Source organism: Olea europaea, unplaced genomic scaffold, assembly GCF_002742605.1.
Source record: "Olea europaea var. sylvestris unplaced genomic scaffold, O_europaea_v1 scaffold3595, whole genome shotgun sequence".
Lineage (NCBI taxonomy): Eukaryota > Viridiplantae > Streptophyta > Magnoliopsida > Lamiales > Oleaceae > Olea > Olea europaea.
Genome location: NW_019255157.1, coordinates 133,982 through 154,618, shown reverse-complemented (window position 1 = coordinate 154,618; position 20,637 = coordinate 133,982). Strand labels below are relative to the sequence as shown.

General features: G+C 37.8%; 1 protein-coding gene across 1 annotated transcript; it reads left to right on the top strand.

The window, feature by feature from the left end:
• Positions 1-2,701: 2,701 nt before the first annotated feature.
• On the top strand, positions 2,702-5,014 carry LOC111386530. The gene is made up of 4 exons (XM_023010990.1): positions 2,702-3,390; positions 3,454-3,984; positions 4,072-4,667; positions 4,770-5,014. Exons 1-4 carry the CDS (start codon positions 2,702-2,704, stop codon positions 5,012-5,014), a joined length of 2,061 nt encoding a protein of 686 aa, XP_022866758.1.
• Positions 5,015-20,637: the final 15,623 nt, after the last annotated feature.

Genomic DNA, 20,637 nt, shown 5'->3' with positions numbered 1-20,637 from the left:
ACAATGCAAGTGTCAAACAACGTGTCAAAAATCAGTGTACAAATAGCATTGTTCAATCGGTAAGGACCTAGCTACGTGTAGACTATGGTGTACACTTTAGATTACACTTTGCCACATGGAGTTACCCTGTTAGATAGTATTAATTTTAAATAGTTTTCCCATCCAATTGACACTTGACGACAATGCAAGTGTCAAACAACGTGTCAAAAATCGGTGTACAAATAGCAATGTTCAATCGGTATGTACACTATGGTGTACAATTTAGTTTACATTTTGCCACATGATATTACCCTGCTGGACAGTTTAAATTTCAAACAGTTTTCCCTCCAATTGACCCTAGACAACAATGCAAGTGTCAAACAACGTCTCCAAAATCTGTGTACAAATATCAAAGTTCAATCGACAAGGACGTTACTACATTACGCTACGGTGTACACCTTAATTTACACTTTGCCACGTAACATTACCCTGCTTGACAGTTTAAATTTCAAATAATTTTTTCATCCAATTGACACGTGACAACAATACAAGTGTCAAACAACGTGCCAAAATCACTGTACAAATAGCAAAGTTTACTCTGTATGAACCATGTTACTTGTACACTATGATGTACAATTTAGTATACACTTTGCCACGTGACATTACTGTGCTGGACAGTTTAAATTTCAAATAGTTTTCCCATCCAATTGACACTTGACAACAATGCAAGTGTCAAACAGCATGTCCAAAATGAGTGTACAAATAGCAATGTTCAATCGGTAAGGACCTAGCTACATGTACACTATGGTGTACACTTTATTTTACACTTTGCCAAGTGACATTACCCTGTTAGATAGTTTAAATTTGAAACAATTTTTCCATCCAATTTACACTTGACTACAATGCAAGTGTTAAACAACCTGTTAAAAATCAGTGTACGAATAGCAATGTTCAATCGGCAAGGACCTACCTGCATGTACACTATGGTGTACACCTAGGTTTATACTTTTCCACGTGACATTACCCTATTAGACAGTATAAATTTTGAACAGTTTTTCCATCTAATTGACACTTAAGAACAAGGTAAGTGTCAAACAACGTGTCAAAAATTGGTGTACAAATAGCAAAGTTCAATCGGTAAGAACTTTGTTACACGTGTACTATGGTGTACAATTTAGTTTACAATTTGCCACTTGACATTACCCTGTTGGACAGTTTAAATGCCAAATAGTTTTCCCATCCAATTGACACAGGACAACAATGCAAGTGTCAAACAACTTATCAAAAGGCAGTGCACAAATAGTTAAGTTCAATCGGTAAGAACCTTGCTAAATGTATACCGTGGTGTACACTTTAGTTTACAGTTTTCCACGTGACATTACCCTGTTGGGCAGTTTAAATTTAAAACAATTTTTCCATCCAATTGACACTTGACAACAAGGCAAGTGTCAAACAACATGACAAAAATTGGTGTACAAATAGCAAAGTTCAATCGGTAAGAACTTTTTTACATGTATACTATGGTGTACAATTTAGTTTACACTTTGCCACTTGACATTACCCTGTTGGACAGTTTAAATGCCAAACAGTTTTCCCATCCAATTTGTTAGGAAAATATGTAATTGGCAAATCTGTGACCAAGGACAAAATTGTCAAAATTGTAAAGTCAAGGACCAAATTGTCAATGTCCAATAGTTTAGGGACTAGAGTTGCAATTAACTAAAGTTTATAGGCTAGGTCTAGGGTTGTGTGGGATGCCTCGAAGATGCAAGCGGCGCTTTGATCTCGCTAGAGTCTTGCCCTGACCTCGCTCGAGCCACAATTGCAGAACCAACTTTGCTGGACTCACGCTGAGCCATCGCTCGAGTGAAATGTACGTCACTTGAGGCTCGCCAGTACCTCGCTCGAGCGACCGTGTTACCTAGCCAATTCTAATTTTAAACGCTCACGAATGTTTGTTGCTCCACATTACCATATATCAACCTCTATATATACCAAACGTCCTATTCGTGTTCATTAACCCGAAAATTCACATTGAAAACACTTTGAATATTCTTTCAATTCCTTGGCAACCAAAAATCCAAATCATTCTCTCCAAGGATTAAAAGCCAATGAAATCCTTCATTGTTCTCATACCAATCTTTGGTTTGTTGAGTAAAAACATCAAATCCATAAACAACAAAACACCTGTCTCACAACTCCAATTAAACTTCCAGAAGATCATCAGTTTGAAGATCCGGGAAGGATTTGCTTGAAGAGCTGGAGTGCGTGGCGATTCACGAGAGGTAGAAATTATACAAGGCTAGGATTTAGCACGGATCTGCAAAATCCAGGAGGGTCTTGAGTTCATACAGTAAGGAGGTCAGAAAATTGAGAGTGTCAATGATGTCTGGCGTGCTGTAAGTTGGTTTCTACAATAGTGAATCTCTACTGGCTTGTGCCCATTGTTTTTACCCAGTTGGGTTTCTCCGTCAACATGTTTATTGTGTTTTTACCGCTTTAATTTATTTACTTGTCAATGGTAATCCAACATAGGTAGATAAAGCACGTGAATTAATCTGGACAAATTATAATTTATGTGACTTGTTGCATGAATTATTCAAAAAGTTTTTAATTCCGCAAGAACACCTATTCACCCCCTCTAGGTATTAGTTAGGTCGAACGATAGGTTTTTCAAGTGGTATCTGAGCTTAATCTCTAGTCCTGACCCATAGTTGTCTAGATGAGTCAATCACTGTCTGTACCTCCATTTTTTGACGGAAGTAATTATGCATATTGGAAGGTTAGAATGCGTGCGTTCCTTAAGTCCTTAGATGAGCATGTTTGGATTAGCGTTCAAAATGGTTGGAAACCTCCATCTACTACCGTATCAGGAACAATTAACCTTACTGACATATCACTATGGACTAAAGATGAATTAGCTGCATGTAATTGGAATAGTAAGGGAATTCATGCATTATTGATGGCTCTATCTCCAGAAGAGTTTAGGAGAGTGTCTATGTGTGAAGCTGCTAAAGAGATTTGGGACATTCTCAAAACTACACATGAGGGAACTAAGATAGTAAAGAACTCAAAATTGCAAATGCTAGCCTCTAGGTTTGAAGAAGTGAGGATGAAAGATGATGAAACCTTTGATGAGTTTTACGCTAAACTAAATGATATAGTTAACTCTAGTTTCAACCTAGGTGAGAGAATTTCCGAGACTAAGATTGTGAGAAAAGTACTTAGATCTCTGCCTGAGGGATTTAGGCCTAAAGTCACTGCCATTGAGGAAAGTAAGGACCTAGATGAAGTTAAGATCGAAGAATTGGTAGGATCCTTGCAAACCTATGAACTCACTATCTCACAACATAAGAAAGGAAAGTCCATAGCCCTAAAATCCATTAAAGAAGATGAATCTTCTGATACTGAGTCACTTAGGGATGAGGAAATCGCATACTTTGTTTAGAAATTTCAAAAAGTCCTCAAGAATAGGAGAAAGCCTCAGGATAGAAAGAGTGGAGCCCCTAGCAGATTCACAAAAGATAAAATTGAGAAAGTTAACAATAAAGGGTCAAGTGAGAAGCCACGTTTGATTAGATGTCATGAGTGTCAAGGAATAGGTCACTATAGGAATGATTGTCCTAGCTATAAGAAAAATCAAAGAAAAGGGAAAGATAGGGCCTTAGTTGTCTCACTTACTGATAATGAATCTGAGACCAGTGATAGGCAAAAATCCTCTAGTAGTGATGATGAAGGAAATTATATGGCATTTGTGGCTACTGTTAAGAGTGAATCTGATAAGGAAAGTGACAAGGTTGAGGAAGAACATTCAAACGATAATTCTGGTAATGAGGATAAGGATGACATAGACTTACAAGAAGCTTATCAACTGTTGTTTAAGGAGAGTCTTAAAATAAAGAAGGTCAATAAAGCCCTACTTAAAAAGGTTGACGAACTTGAAAGGGAAAAAAAGAAACTGGGTAGTAAGCTTCAGGATTCACTTAAGAGTGGTAGTGAGTTAAAGTGTGTCAATGAGAAATTGGAAGACAAGGTTAAGAGTTTGACTAGTGAATTGGAGAAATCTAATGCTCATCTTCAGACATTCATAAGTGGAACTAATAAATTGGATAACCTGTTGGGAATGAATAAGCCAGTGGGAGATAAGAGAGGTCTAGGATATGTTGAGGGTAATACACATGTTGCTGGACCATCTAAGACTGTCTTTGTGTCTGCCTCTAAGTCTAATGCTGTTAGGAGTCCAAGTAAGGGTAAGAGTGTTCCTAGGGAACAGAGTCATCAATCACGTAGGAACATCAGGACTAGGTACCCACAGACACATACCTTTGAGCCTAGGTTCATTCCTACCTGTCACCACTGTGGAGCTCTAGGAAACACTAGGCCTAGATGTTATAAGTTAGGCAATGAGCGTAGAAATCAAAACATTCCTAGTCAGGTTAGCTTTCTGTCTAATCAAGTTAGTCATTTGACTGAGATGCTTACTAAGCTAACTAAGAGTACTTTGTCATCTAAAAAGGTTTGGGTCAAAAAGGGTGATCTAGGAAGACTTTCAAGTCAAGAAAACTGTTTTGTTGCTCATGTTGCTTTAAAAGCTCAAAATTCTAATATGTGGTACCTGGATAGTGCATGTTCTAGGCATATGTGTGGTAATAAAGCTCTATTCACTACCCTTGATGAATGTAATGGTGGTATGGTTACCTTTGGAGATGGGGGCTCTGCACCTATTCTTGGCAAAGGTACTGTACAAATGCATGGTTTACCTGTGATCTCTAATGTGCTTTATGTGGAAGGTTTAAAGTCAAATTTGTTAAGTATTAGTCAGATTTGTGATGACGACTTTGAGGTTAGTTTTGTGCAGAAGAGATGTACCATGCATGATTCATCTGGTGGGGTAGTCTTTGAAGGGGTTAGAACATCTGACAATTGTTATGGGGTATTACCTAATTCTAACTATGTGTGTAGGAGTGCTAAAATTGATGTGAGTGAGCTCTGGCACAAAAGATTAGGTCATTTGAAATATAAGAGTCTAGAGTAGTTAGCTAAGAAAGAATTGATAGATGAGTTGCCTAAGATAGTTCCTAGTGAAAATGTTGTGTGTGGACTATGTCAACTAGGTAAACAACTTAAGGGGAGCCATAAGAAGACTACTAAAATTCTAACCAAAAGACCCCTGGAGTTGGTACACATGGATTTGATGGGACCTTCTAGGACTGAGAGTTTAGGTGGTAAGCGATACATTCTTGTCGTGGTAGATGACTTCTCGAGGTTTATTTGGATAGAATTGCTTAGGGAAAAATCTGATGCTTGTGACCTCATAAAGTCTCTGTGTAAACGGCTTAGCAATGAACTGAATCTCAAAGTGTCTAGGATACATAGTGACCATGGAAAAGAGTTTGAGAACTTTAATCTTGAGAGTTTCTGTATGGACGAAGGGATATTGCATGAGTTCTCTTCTACTATCACTCCGCAACAAAATGGGATAGTTGAAAGGAAGAATCGTGTCCTTCAGGACATGGCTAGAGCCATGCTTCATGGCAAGGAATTAGCCCTACACTTTTTGGGAGAAGCTATTAACACTGCATGCCACATCATCAATAGAGTCTACCTTAGACCCAAGACTGATCAGACCCCATATGAAATTCTTAAGGGTAAAAAGCTTACTGTTAAGTATTTTTGAGTATTTGGGAGTAAGTGCTACATTTTTCGGGATAGAGAGAACTTGAGTAAGTTTGAATCAAAGGTGATGAAGGGATCTTCCTAGGGTACTCTAGGAATAGCCAAGCATTTAGAGTGTATAACTTACGTACCCGTGTGGTGATGGAGTCTATAAATGTTGTGATAGACGATACTGTTAGTGAGGGGAAGAGTGCTAAAAAATGTGATAAAGATGGTGATCTTTTGAGTTCAAGTGATCCTACTGAGCTACCTGTGCCTGAATCATCTCGTAAGAAACTTGAAACATCTAAAAAGGAAACACTTCCACAAAATCTAGATAAAAATCCTAAGGAACCATCGACTAGGGTTAAGTCTAGTCATCCTAAGGATAATATTATTGGGGATCTAGATAAAGGGATGAGACTTTGTAGGAGAGTACTGAACAATCTAGCGTACACTAGCTATGTTTCTCAGGTAAAGCCTAAGAAAGTTGAAGAGGTCCTTAGTGATGAGTGTTGGGTGAATGCGATGCATGAGGAGCTAAATCAATTTGCTAGGAATAATGTGTGGATCTTAGTTCCCAGACCTGAAAATTGTAATGTTATTGGTACCAAGTGGATCTTTAAGAACAAGACAGATGACCAAGGTACTATAACTAGGAATAAGGCCAGATTAGTTGCTCAGGGGTATACTCAAGTTGAGGGGATTGATTTTGATGAGACTTTTGCCCCTGTTGCACGACTTGAGTCTATTAGGATTCTTCTTGCTATTGCATGTACCTTAGGGTTCAAGTTGTATCAAATGGACGTTAAGAGTGCCTTCTTGAATGGACTTCTTCAGGAAGAAGTAAATGTGGAACAACCTAAGGGATTTGTTGATCCAAAATTTCCCCACTATGTCTACAAACTTCACAAAGCACTCTATGGTTTGAAGCAAGCTCCTAGAGCTTGGTATGAGAGACTTATATCATATCTGGAAGAACATGGGTTCCCTCAAGGTGGTGCAGATAGGACCTTATTCATTAGACATATAGAAGAAAATTTTACCATTGCTCTGATTTATGTCGATGATGTCATTTTTGGGTCTCCTCTTGAGTCTTTAGCGTTTGAGTTTGCTGAGTGTCTGCAGAGAGAGTTCGAGATGAGTATGGTTGGGGAGTTAAGTTATTTCCTTGGACTTCAGGTATGACAGACAGAGGATGGATTGTTTATCTCACAGTCTAAGTATGCTAAGGATCTCGTTAAGCGATTTGGGTTAGATAGTAAGAAGCATACCAGGACACCGATGAGTACTAGCTTAAAGTTAGGTCGTGATCCTTCTGGTAAGAGTGTAGATCCTTCCCTATATCGTAGCATGATAGGTAGTCTTCTCTATCTCACAGCTCCTCGGCCTGACATTGCATTTAGTGTAGGAGTGTGTGCTCGCTTTCAGGCAGATCCAAAAGAGTCACACCTAAACTATGTTAGACGCATAATCAGGTATATCAGTGGTACAGTGGATCTAGGGATATTCTATTCTAGGAATTCCAATCTTGATTTGGCTGGATACTCCGACGTCAATTGGGCCGGAAATGCATATGATAGGAAAAGTACGACTGGGGGTTGTTTTTACATGGGTAGCAATCTCGTAGCCTGGCTAAGTAAGAAACAAAATTCAATATCTTTATCCACGGCAGAGGCCGAATACATAGCTGCAGGGAGTTGCTGTACTCAGCTTCTCTGAATGAAACAAATGCTTAGTGATTATGGGATTAGTCAAGGGACAATGACTGTTTTCTGTGACAATACGAGTGCGATAAATATTTCTAAGAATCCCATTCTGCACTCTCAAACAAAACATATTGACATACGACATCATTTCATTCGAGAGCTTGTTGAATCACATGTTGTCTCTCTTGACCATGTCTCTACTGATAATCAATTGGCTGATCTACTTACGAAACCACTAGATGGATTGCGGTTTGAGTCGCTTCGGACGGCTGTTGGTGTTTGCTCACCTATTTGATCATGGATTCATGCATGTTCATGCATTCATCACATATGTACCTCATCACTTCATATCTTGCGTGTGATCCGTGTGTGTGTGATGCATTTCTTTTGTTTTGTTTAGTCTTCTGTTTTATGTTATATGTGTGTTTTAATAAAAAAAAAAATCAGATAAAATAAAATAGAATAATTTTTTTTTTGGACTTTTATGTAACGATTCTAGCATTTGCATTAAAGATCAAATTCTATTTTTCCAACATGTGTATGAATCTGAGGATCCATCTTTGTTCATTTTTCAATGAGGAGTTCTGGGTATATGGCTCGTCATTCATTTTCACACAACACACACTGTAGTCCTGTAAGTGAGTTTTGACCGCATGGTTGAGACTTGGGATGGTGTTCTTCTATGATTGGGGTTGTATGTACATTTGACTTGATCTGGGACGAGTGTAACCTAATCAATATTGTCTTCCCCAGTTTTACTTTTGTTCTTTGTTGAACTTATGGCTATCTTCGGGGCCTATTTGACTCGAACAATTAAGCCTGAGGGGTTTCTGACCTGGTGCCCTATGGTCGTCTGACTTGGGAGTCACCAGCCCAAAGTTCGTTACAGGGGTCATTTACGTTGACTAATGGGGATGGCATTGCACTTAAGTTCTTTTGTTTAAAAAAAAATTAATAATAAAGATAAAAATAAAAATTTGGAATCATACAGTTAGGGGAAGTAAAATTGTGACAATCATAGTATTTGATATAGGTCCTCGTCGAATTGGATTTGACTGTCACTTGGTCGACATTCACCTTTGTCGAGTTGTTTTCACGTGTCCTTTCTCACTAATTTAAGGTTTTGAGTCTAGCTTGCATGGACTACGTGGCACTTTTCACGGTGATGTTCTGTATACACTTTACTACACAGGATTCTGAACTATGTGTGGATTAACGATTTGTCTACGTGCTGGTGGTCGGGTTTGTGATTTTATGCTTATTGTTGGTTTTGATTGCATAAGTGATTCCATGCTATTTTTTTTGGATTATTTTCCACTATTACGTAGTTCACTTATTTTTGAAATTTCACGATTTGGGGCTAATTTCGTCATTTCTTGAAGATTATGTTATTTTTCTCAAAATTCAAATTTTTGGTGCTATTTTTAACATTTGATGTTTCGCTCGAGTCTCGCCTGGTCTTCGCTCGAGCGACAAAAGCAGTTTGCCTGTCACCCGAGTCTCACTGGACCCTCGCTCGAGCGACAGGCCTATTTTAAAACGGCCCTGTTTCATTTTTTCGCGCATTTTCTTCTTTTTCTCTTCTCCTTCGTTTTTCTTCGTGATTTCCTCCATATTTCATCCCCATATTCCTCTAATAACATCACTCCACGGTCTATAACATATTGGTTTTCGGATTTCCTTTGCCAAACTTCTTCTTGAGGTAATTTTTTTTCTTTTTTTTTTTGTTTTCCTTCTCTTTGTCGTGTGTTTGGCTTACCTTGGTATTCTTGCTTGATTGTTACTTAATTAATTGTGGCTTCGACATTCCTTGTTTCATTGGGAGTTCTTTCCCTCATTGTGCATCACGATTTCCATTGCATTGTTGATTTCTTCATTCTTCGAAGTATGTGGTTTACATGTTTTTTCATCCATTTTCAATTCGTTTGTTCTTGCATTCCGTTAATCCGTTTGACGTGTGGTTTGTTGCATTTTAAAGTACGTCGTTTCTAGTTTGAGGAACTATGATTAGATGGGTGATTGGATCTCATATGTGCTTGGAATTGTGTGACAAAGTGATGAACGCCACATGCTCGATGAAATTCCTTACCTATTTTACTCTTTGTTTCCTTTTTTTTTTTGTGCATCTCATTTCTTTCTTTCCTTTCCGTCGTTGGTTCTTTGTCATCACGTGCCATGATAGGTGTGTTCACACATGTTTTTGGTCTATATCTTCATCTTACTTCATTTGTGCTTAGGGTCATTCACGTTGGTCGATGCATCTCTATTGTGCCTCTTTTGTGTGTGTGGTGTTTCATTCCACATTGCATCGCATCACGTGCATTCTTCATATTACTTATTAGTTTTGTCTCTATGAATGCTAGATGGCCCGTAAGCGTTCTCGATCCTCTGCACAGCTAGCTAGTGGTTCGACGTCGTATAGTCGTTCCAGATTCATTTCTGCTACAGCTCAGGAAGTCTTCACTTCTCAGCTCTCCTTACGCCCCATTCTCGTGGAGCGTGAGGTAATCTTATCTGACCTTCCTATTGATATAGCTGCCATTTTTGTTTCTCAGGGTTGGGAGCCCCTTCTTATTGGTCTTTCACCTCCTCCCCCACTCCTCGTTCAGGAATTCTGCGCGAATATTCATGATATAGACGGCTCATCCTTTAGGGTTACTCTTAGAGGTCATTCGTTTAGAGTTACTCCATCGGCTATAGCTCATGCCTTAGGTATACCTCAGATTACCCATCCGACATACCCCTATATTTTACCTGCTTCTATTCCGGCCGATACTCTTGTTCGGTCTACGCTTTTGAACACCCCATCTATCGGTGGGCCTACGGCGATGGCCACGGGGTCATTGCCTACTGATCGTCAGGTCTTGTTGTGCATAGTGTACACAAACCTGTGGCTTGTTGCCCATACATCTTCTCCACCTATGGTACGTGCCCGTTTTCTGTATGCCCTTCTTCATGGGGACTCGATCGACTTTCCTAGTTTTGTGTGCCAGAATATTCTGGCTTCCTTTCGTACTCCTGGGGGTCGGATCGGGTTGCCTTATGCTTGTTTGATTCATCGGGTTGCATTATCTTTGGGTGCCTCTTTTCCGGAGGGTTTGACTTGTCGCATAGGACGTCCGATTGGATAGCAGACCATTCATCAGAGTCGATCCCATGTACTGTCATCTTCCTCTACTGCTCCAGCTGCGACCCCTGATGTTTTTGATCCTTTGGAGCCCTTTGATCCTATTACTGAGATTCTTACAAGGGGCTCCCGTGTGTTTCTCCCTCCTCGTCTAGTTTTTCCTTCTACTATACCTCTTAGCTCTGCGTTTGCTTCGACATCTACTTCTGCTCCGGGGGTGGCTTCTCTGCCCGTTGACCCCATGGTGATGCTTATGGGTCAGATATCTACACTGATCGAGCAGCAGGCTCGTATGATAGCTGAGATCACACAGTTACATGCTGCTTCGGAGCGTCAGTCAGTCGAGATGTCTACGTTTCGTCATGCTCTTGCTGTCTGTCAGCGTCAGTTGAGTTGGATTCGAGATCATTTGGAGGAGGGCACGAGTGCTGAGAGTGGTTCTGATTCTTCCAGGGCTGGAGATGCTGCTTCTTAGTTCGTTTTGTTGCTTTCGCTTTTCTTTGGCCCTTTGTGACAAAAAGGGGGAGTAGATTGATTGAGTTGATATGGAGTAGATTGCAAGTTGATGTATATATGTCATTTTATAACTAGATTAAGTTTTTGATGTTTTGGCAATCTTAATGTCTGTTTTTGGTGTTTTAGACATACATTATTATTGCTTCTTAATCTGGTTAATGATATATGATTTATATCTTGTCTATATTTACTGTTTCCATTTCACATGCTTTTTCACGTGGTATTTGAGTTTTGTTTTTCAGAAAACAGGTCCAACAAGATATTGCTGATGTGATAGAATAGATTGGTAGTTTGGAGTCAATTTGTTTTTTATCCTTGACTGTCAAATGTGTTTTGTCACAGAATGCCAAAGGGGGAGTTTGTTAGGAAAATATGTAATTGGCAAATCTGTGACCAAGGACAAAATTGTCAAAATTGTAAAGTCAAGGACCAAATTGTCAATGTCCAATAGTTCAGAGACTAGAGTTGCAATTAACTAAAGTTTATAGGCTAGGTCTAGGGTTGTGTGGGATGCCTCGAAGATGCAAGCGGTGCTTTGATTTTGCTAGAGTCTCGCCCTGACCTCGCTCGAGCCACAATTGCAGAACCAACTTTGTTGGACTCACGCTGAGCCATCGCTCGAGCGAAATGTACGTTGCTCGATGCTCGCCAGTACCTCGCTCGAGCGATCGTGTTACCTAGCCAATTCTAATTTTAAACGCTCGCGAATGTTTGACGCTCCACATTACCATATATCAACCTCTATATATAACAAACGTCCTATTCGTGTTCATTAACCCGAAAATTCACATTGAAAACACTTTGAATATTCTTTCAATTCCTTGGCAACCAAAAATCCAAATCATTCTCTCCAACGATCAAAAGCCAAAGAAATCCTTCATTGTTCTCATACCAATCTTTGGTTTGTTGAGTAAAAACATCAAATCCATAAACACCAAAACACCTGTCTCACAACTCCAATTAAACTTCCAAAAGATCATCAGTTTGAAGATTCGGGAAGGATTTGCTTGAAGAACTGGAGTGTGTGGCGATTCACGGGAGGTAGAAATTATACAAGGCTGGGATTTAGCACGGATATGCAAAATCCAGGAGGGTCTTGAGTTCATACAGCAAGGAGGTCAGAAAATTGAGAGTGTCAATGATGTCTGGCGTGCTGTAAGTTGGTTTCTACAATAGTGAATCTCTACTGGCTTGTGCCCGGAGTTTTTACCCAATTGGGTTTCTCCGTCAACATGTTTATTGTGTTTTTACCGCTTTAATTTATTTACTTGTCAATGGTAATCCAACATAGGTAGATAAAGCACGTGAATTAATCTGGACAAATTATAATTTGTGTGACTTGTTGCATGAATTATTCAAAAAGTTTTTAATTCCGCAAGAACACCTATTCACCCCCTCTAGGTGTTAGTTGGGTCGAACGATAGGTTTTTCACAATTGACACAGGACAACAATGCAAGTGTCAAACAACTTGTCAAAAGGCAGTGCACAAATAGCATTGTTCAATCGATAAGGACCTAGCTAGGTGTACACTTTAGTTTATACTTTGCCACGTGGCATTACCCTGTTGGACAGTTTAAATTTAAAATAGTTTTTCCATCCAATTGACACCTGACAACAATGCAAGTGTCAAACAACGTGTCAAAAATTGGTGTAGAAATAGCAATGTTCAATTGGTGTGTACACTATAGTGCACACTTTAGTTTACATTTTGCTACGTGATATTACCCCGTTGGACAGTTTAAATTTCAAACAGTTTTCTCATCCAATTGACACTAAACAACAATGAAAGTGTCAAACAATGTGTCGAAAACCTGTGTACAAATATCAAAGTTCAATCGGCAAGGACCTTGCCACATTACACTACGGTGTACACTTTAGTTTACACTTTACCACGTGACATTACTCTACTGGACAATTTAAATTTCAAACAGTTTTCCCATCCAATTAACAATTGACAACAATGTAAGTGTCAAACAACGTGTCAAAAATTAGTGTATAAATAGCAAAGTTCACTTTGTATGAACCATGCTACATGTACACTATGATGTACACTTTAGTAGACATTTTGCCACGTGACATTACCCTGCTGGACAATTTAGATTTCAAACAGTTTTCCCATCCATTTGACAATTGACAACAATGCAAGTATCAAACAACGTATCAAAAATCTGTGTACAAATAGCAAAGTTCACTCTATATGAACCATGCTACATGTACACTATGATTTATTCTTTAGTTTACAAATTGCCACGTGACATTACCCTGCTCGATAGTTTAAAGTTCAAACAGTTTTCCCATCCAATTAACACTTGATAACAATGCAAGTGTCAAACAACTTGTCAAAAGGCAGAGTACAAATAGCGAAGTTCAATCGGTAAGAACCTTGCTAAATGTAAACCATGGTGTACACTTTAGTTTACATTTTGCCGTGTTACATTACCCCGTTGGACTATTTAAATTTGAAACAATTTTCCCATCCAATTGACACTTGACAATAATGCGAGTGTAAAATATTGTGTCAAAAATCGGTGTACAAATAGCAAAGTTCATTCGGTAAGGACCTTGTTACACGTACAATATGGTGTACACTTTAGTTTGTACTTTGCCACGTGGCATTAACCCGTTAGACAGTATAAATTTCAAATAATTTTCCCATCCAATTGATACTTGACAACAATTTAAGTGTCAAACAACATGACAAAAATCAGTATACAAATAGCAAAGTTCAATCAGCAAAAACTTTACCACATGTACACTATGATGTACACTTTAGTTTACCCTTTGCCACATGACATTACCCTGTTTGATAGTTTTCCCATCCAATTTACACTTGACAACAACGCAAATGTCAAACAACGTGTCAAAAATTAGTGTACAGATAGCATTGTTCAATCGGTAAGGACGTAGCAACGTGTACACTATGGTGTACACTTTAGTTTATACTTTGCTACGTGGAGTTGCCCTGTTAGATAGTATAAATTTTGAACAATTTTCTCTTCCAATTGACTCTTAATGACAATGCAAGTATCAAACAACGTGTCAAAAATTGGTGTACAATTAGCAAAGTTCAATCGAGAAAAACCTTGCTACATGTATAGTATGGAGCACACTGTAGTTTACACTTCGCCACGTGACATTAACCTATGGGATAGTTTAAATGTCAAATAGTTTTTTATCCAATTGACACTGGACAACAATACAAGTGTCAAACAATGTGTCCAAAATCTGTGTACAAATGGAAAAGTTCAAATGGTAAGAACCTTTTTACATTGCATTATAGTGCACACTTTAGTTTGCACTTTGCCAAACGACATTACCCTGTTGGAAACTTTAAATTTCAAATAATTTTCCCATCCAATTGACACTAGACAACAATGCAAGTGTCAAACAGCGTCTCCAAAATCTGTGTACAAATATGAAAGTTTGATGGGCAAGGACCTTGCTACATTACACTACGGTGTACACTTTAGTTTACACTTTACCATGTGACATTACCTTGTCGGACAGTTTAAATTTCAAACAGTTTTCCCATCCAATTGACACTTTACAACAATACAAGTGTCAAACAACATGTCAAAAATTAGTGTACAGATTGCAATGTTCACTCTGAATGAACCATGCTACATGTACACTATGGTGTGCACTTTAGTATACACTTTGCCACGTGACATTACCCTGCCGAACAGTTTAAATTTCAAACAATTTTCCCATCCAATTGACACTTGACAACAATGCAAGTGTCAAACAACGTGTCAAAAATCAGTGTACAAATAACAATATTCAATCGCTAAGGACCTAGCTACATGTACACTATGACATAAACTTTATTTTATGCTTTGCCACACGACATTTCCCTGTTAGACAGTATAAATTTTGAATAGTTTTTCCATCCAATTGACACTTGACAACAATGCAAGTGTCAAACAACGTGTCAAAAATCGGTGTACAAATAGCAATGTTCAATCGGTAAGAACCTTGTTACATGTTTACTATGGAATACACCTTAGTTTACACTTCCCCATGTGACATTACCCTATTGGACAGTTTAAATGTCAAATAGTTTTCCCATCCAATTGACACTTGACAACAATGCAAGTGTCAAACAACGTGTCCAAAATCTATGTACAAATAGCAAAGTTCAAATGGTAAGAACCTTGCTATATTGCACTACGGCGTACACTTTAGTTTGCACTTTACCACGTGACATTACCCTGTTGGATAGTTTAAATTTCAAACTGATTTCCCATCCATTTAACACTTGACAACAATGCAAGTATCAAACAACATGTCAAAAATCAGTTTACAAATAACAAAATTCACTCGGTATGAACCATGCTACGTGTACACTATGGTGTATACTTTAGTTTATACTTTGCCACGTGACATTACCCTACTAGACAGTTCAAGCTTTGAATAGTTTTCCCATCCAATTGACACTTGACAACAATGCAAGTGTCAAACAACTTGTCAAAAGTCAGTGTACAAATAACAATGTTAAATCGGTAAGAACTTTGCTACATGTACACTATGGTGTACACTTTAGTTTACACTTTGCCACGTGGCACTACCCTGTTGGACTGTTTAAATGTCAAATAGTTTTCCCATCCAATTGACACTTGACAACAATGCAATTGTCAAGCAATGTGTAAAAAATCTGTGTACAAATAGCGAAGTTCAATCGGTAAGAACCTTGCTACATGTACACTATGGTATAAACTTTAGTTTACACTTTGCCACATGACATTACACTGTTGTGGACAGTTTAAATTTGAGATTGTTTTCCCATCCAATTGTGACTTGACACCAATGAGAGTGTCAAACAACGTGTTAAAAATCGGTGTACAAGTAGCAAACTTCAATCGGTAAGGACTTTGCCACATGTACACTATTGTATACACTTTAGTTTGCACTTAGCCACGTGACATTACCACGTTAGACAGCATAAATTTCACACAATTTTCCCGTCCAATTGACACTTGTCAACAATGCAAGTGTCAAACAACGTGCCCAAAATTAGTGTACAAATAGCAAAGTTCAATCAGTAAAAGTCTTGCTACATGTACAGTATGGTGCACACTTTAATTTGCCCTTTTCCATGTGACATTAACCTGTTGGAGAGTTTAAATTTCAAACAAATTTCCCATCCAATTGACACTTGACTACAATGCAAGTGTCAAATAACGTGTAAAAAATCAGTGTAAAAATAGCAATGTTTAATTAGTAAGGACCTACCTACATATACACTATGGCATAAACTTTAGTTTACACTTTGCTACTTAACATTACCTGGTTAGAGAGTATAAATTTTGAACAGTTCTCCCATCCAATTGACACTTAACAACAATGTAAGTGTCAAACAACATGTCAAAAATCGGTGTACAAATAGCAATATTAAATCGGTAAGAACCTTGCTACATGTACACTATGGTGTACACTTTAGTTTACACTTTACTACATGACATTACCCAGTTAGACAGTTTGAATGTCAAACAGTTTTCCCATCCAATTGACACTGGTCAACAATGCGAGTGTTAAACAACGTGTCTAAAATCTGTGTACAAATAGCAAAGTTCAATTGGTAAGGGCCTTGCTAAATTGCACTATGGTATACAATTTAGTTTACACTTTGCCCCGTGACAGTATCCTATTGGACAGTTTAAATTTCAAATAGTTTTCTATCCAATTGACACTTGACAACAATACAATTGTCAAGCAACGTGTAAAAAATCAGTGTACAAATAGCAAAGTTCAATCGGTAAGAACCTTGCTACATATACACTATGGTATAAACTTTAGTTTACACTTTGCCACGTGACATTACCCTATTGTGGACGGTTTAAATTTGAGACTATTTTCCCATCCAATTGAGACTTGACACCAATAAGAGTGTCAAACAACGTGTTAAAAATCGATGTACAAGTAGCAAACTTCAATCGGTAAGGACTTTGCCACATGTACACTATTGTGTACACTTTAGTTTGCACTTAGCCACGTGACATTACCACGTTAGACAGTATAAATTTCACACAATTTTCCCATCCAATTGACACTTGATAACAATGCAAATGTCAAGCAACGTGCCCAAAATCAGTGTACAAATAGCAAAGTTCAATTAGTAAAAACCTTACTACATGTACAGTATGGTGCACACTTTAGTTTACCGTTTGCCACGTGACATTACCCTGTTGGATAGTTTAAATTTCAAACAGTTTTCCCATCCAATTGACACTTGACTACAATGCAAGTGTCAAACAACGTGTAAAAAATCAGTGTAAAAATAGCAATGTTTAATCGGTAAGGACCTACTTACATGTACACTATGATGTACACTTTAGTTTACACTTTGCCACTTGACATTACCTGGTTAGACAGTATAAATTTCAAACAGTTTTCCCATCCAATTGACACTTAACAACAATGCAAGTGTCAAACAACGTGTCAAAAATCGGTGTACAAATAGCAATATTAAATCGGTAAGAACCTTGCTACATATACACTATGGTGTACACTTTAATTTACACTTTGCTGCGTGACATTACCCTGCTGAACAATTTGAATGTCAAATAGTTTTCCCATCTAATTGACACTGGTCAACAATGCGAGTGTTAGACAACGTGTCCAAAATCTGTGTACAAATAGCAAAGTTCAATTGGTAAGTGCCTTGCTAGATTGCACTATGGTGTACAATTTAGTTTACACTTTGCCACATGACAGTACCCTATTGGACAGTTTAAATTTCAAATAGTTTTCCTATCCAATAGACACTTGACAACAATGCAATTGTCAAGCAACGTGTAAAAAATTAGTGTACAAATAGCAAAGTTCAATCGGTAAGAACCTTGCTACATGTACACTATGGTCTAAACTTTAGTTTAGACTTTGCCACGTGACATTACCCTATTGTGGACAGTTTAAATTCGAGATTGTTTTCACATCCAATTGAGACTTGACACCAATGAGAGTGTCAAACAACGTGTTAAAAATCGATGTACAAGTAGCAAACTTCAATCGGTAAGGACTTTGCCACATGTACACTATTGTGTACACTTTAGTTTGCATTTAGCGACGTGACATTACCACGTTAGACAGTATAAATTTCACAAAATTTTCCCATCCAATTGACACTTGATAACAATGCAAGTGTCAAGCAACGTGCCCAAAATCAGTGTACAAATAGCAAAGTTCAATCAGTAAAAACCTTACTACATGTACAGTATGGTGCACACTTTAGTTTACCATTTGCCACGTGACATTACCCTATTGGAAAGTTTAAATTTCAAACAGTTTTCCCATCCAATTGACACTTGACTACAATGCAAGTGTCAAACAACGTGTAAAAAATTAGTGTAAAAATAGTAATGTTTAATCGGTAAGGACCTACTTACATGTACACTATGGTGTACACTTTAGTTTACACTTTGCCACTTGACATTACCTGGTTAGACAGTATAAATTTCAAACAATTTTCCCATCCAATTGACACTTAACAACAATGCAAGTGTCAAACAACGTGTCAAAAATCGGTGTACAAATAGCACTATTAAATCGGTAAGAACCTTGCTACATGTACACTATGGTGTACATTTTAGTTTACACTTTGCTACGTGACATTGCCCTGCTGAACAGTCTGAATGTCAAACAATTTTCCCATCCAATTGACACTGGTCAATAATGCGAGTGTTAAACAACGTGTCCAAAATCTGTGTACAAATAGCAAAGTTCAATTGGTAAGGGCCTTGCTAGATTGCACTGTGGTGTACAATTTAGTTTACACTTTGCCACGTGACAGTACCCTATTGGATAGTTTAAATTTCAAATAGTTTTCCTATCCAATAGACACTTGACAACAATACAAGTGTTAAACAACTTGCTAAAAATTAGTGTACAAATAGTAATGTTCAATCGGTAAGGACATACCTCCATGTATTATGGTGTACACTTTAGTTTACACTTTGCCATGTGACATTACCCTGTTAGACAGTATAAATTTCGAACAATTTTCCATCCAATTGACACTTGATAACAATGCAAGTGTCAAACAACGTGTCAAAAATCGGTGTACAAATAGCAATGTTCAATCTGTAAGAACCGTGCTACATGTACACTATGGTGTACACTTTAGTTTACACTTTGCCATGTCACATTACCCTTTGGATAGTTTAAATGTCAAACAGATTTCCCATCCAACTGACACTGGAGAACAATGCAAGTGTCAAAAAACGTGTCCAAAATCTGTGTACAGATAGCAAACTTCAATTGGTAAGGGCCTTGCTAGATTGCTCTATGGTGTACAATTTAGTTTACACTTTGCCACGTGACAGTACGCTATTGGACAATTTAAATATCAAACAATTTTTCCATCCAATTGGCACTTGACAACAATTCATTTGTCGAACAATGTTTCCAAAATCTGTGTACAAATAGCGAAGTTCAATTTGTAAAGACCTTGCTACATTGTAATATGGTGTACACTTTAGTTTACACTTTACCACGTGACATTGCCCTGTATGACAGTTTAAATTTAAAATAGTTTTCCCATCCAATTGATACTTGGTAACAATGCAAGCGTCAAACAACATGTAAAAAATGAGTGTACAAATAGCAAAGTTCACTCTGCATGAACCATGTTACATGTACACTATGATGTATGCTTTAGTATTCACTTTACCACGTGACATTACCCTGCTGGACAGTTCAAATTTCAAATAGTTTTCCCATCCAATTGACACTTGACAATAATGCATATGTCAAAAACATGTCCAAAATCAATGTACAAATAGCAATGTTCAATCGGTAAGGACCTAGCTACATGTACATTATGGTGTATACTTTATTTTACACTTTGCCACATGACATTATCCTATTAGATAGTATAAATTTTGAATAGTTTTTCCATCCAATTAACACTTGACAATGATGCAAGTGTCAAACAACGTGTTAAAAATCGATGTACAAATAGCAAAGCTCAATCAATAAGAACCTTGTTACATGTACGCTGTGGCGTACACTTCGGTTTACCCTTTGCCACGTGACATTACCTTGTTGGGCAGTTTAAATTTGAAATAGTTTTCCCATCTAATTGACACTGAACAACAATACAATTGTCAAACAACGTGTCCAAAATCTGTGTACAAATAGCAAAGTTCAAATGGTAAGGACCTTGCTACATTGTAATATGGTGTACACTTTAGTTTACACTTTCCCACGTGACAGTATCCTATTGGACAATTTAAATTTCAAATTGTTTTCCTATCCAATAGACACTTGACAACAATGCAAGTGTCAAACAACTTGTTACAAATCAGTGTACAAATAGCAAAGTTCACTCTTTATGAACCATGCTACATGTATACTATGGTGTATACTTTTGTTTACACATTGCCACGTGACATTACCCAGTTCGACAGTTTAAATTTCAAATAGTTTTCCCCTCCAATTGACACTTGACAACAATGCTAGTGTTAAACAACTTGTCAAAAGGCAATGTACAAATAGCGAAGTTCAATCGATAAGAACCTTGCTAAATGTACACCATAGTGTACACTTTAGTTTACACTTTGCCAGGTGACATTACCCTGTCGGACTACTAAAAGTCGAAACAATTTTTCCATCCAATTGACACTTGACAGCAATGCAAGTGTCAAACAATG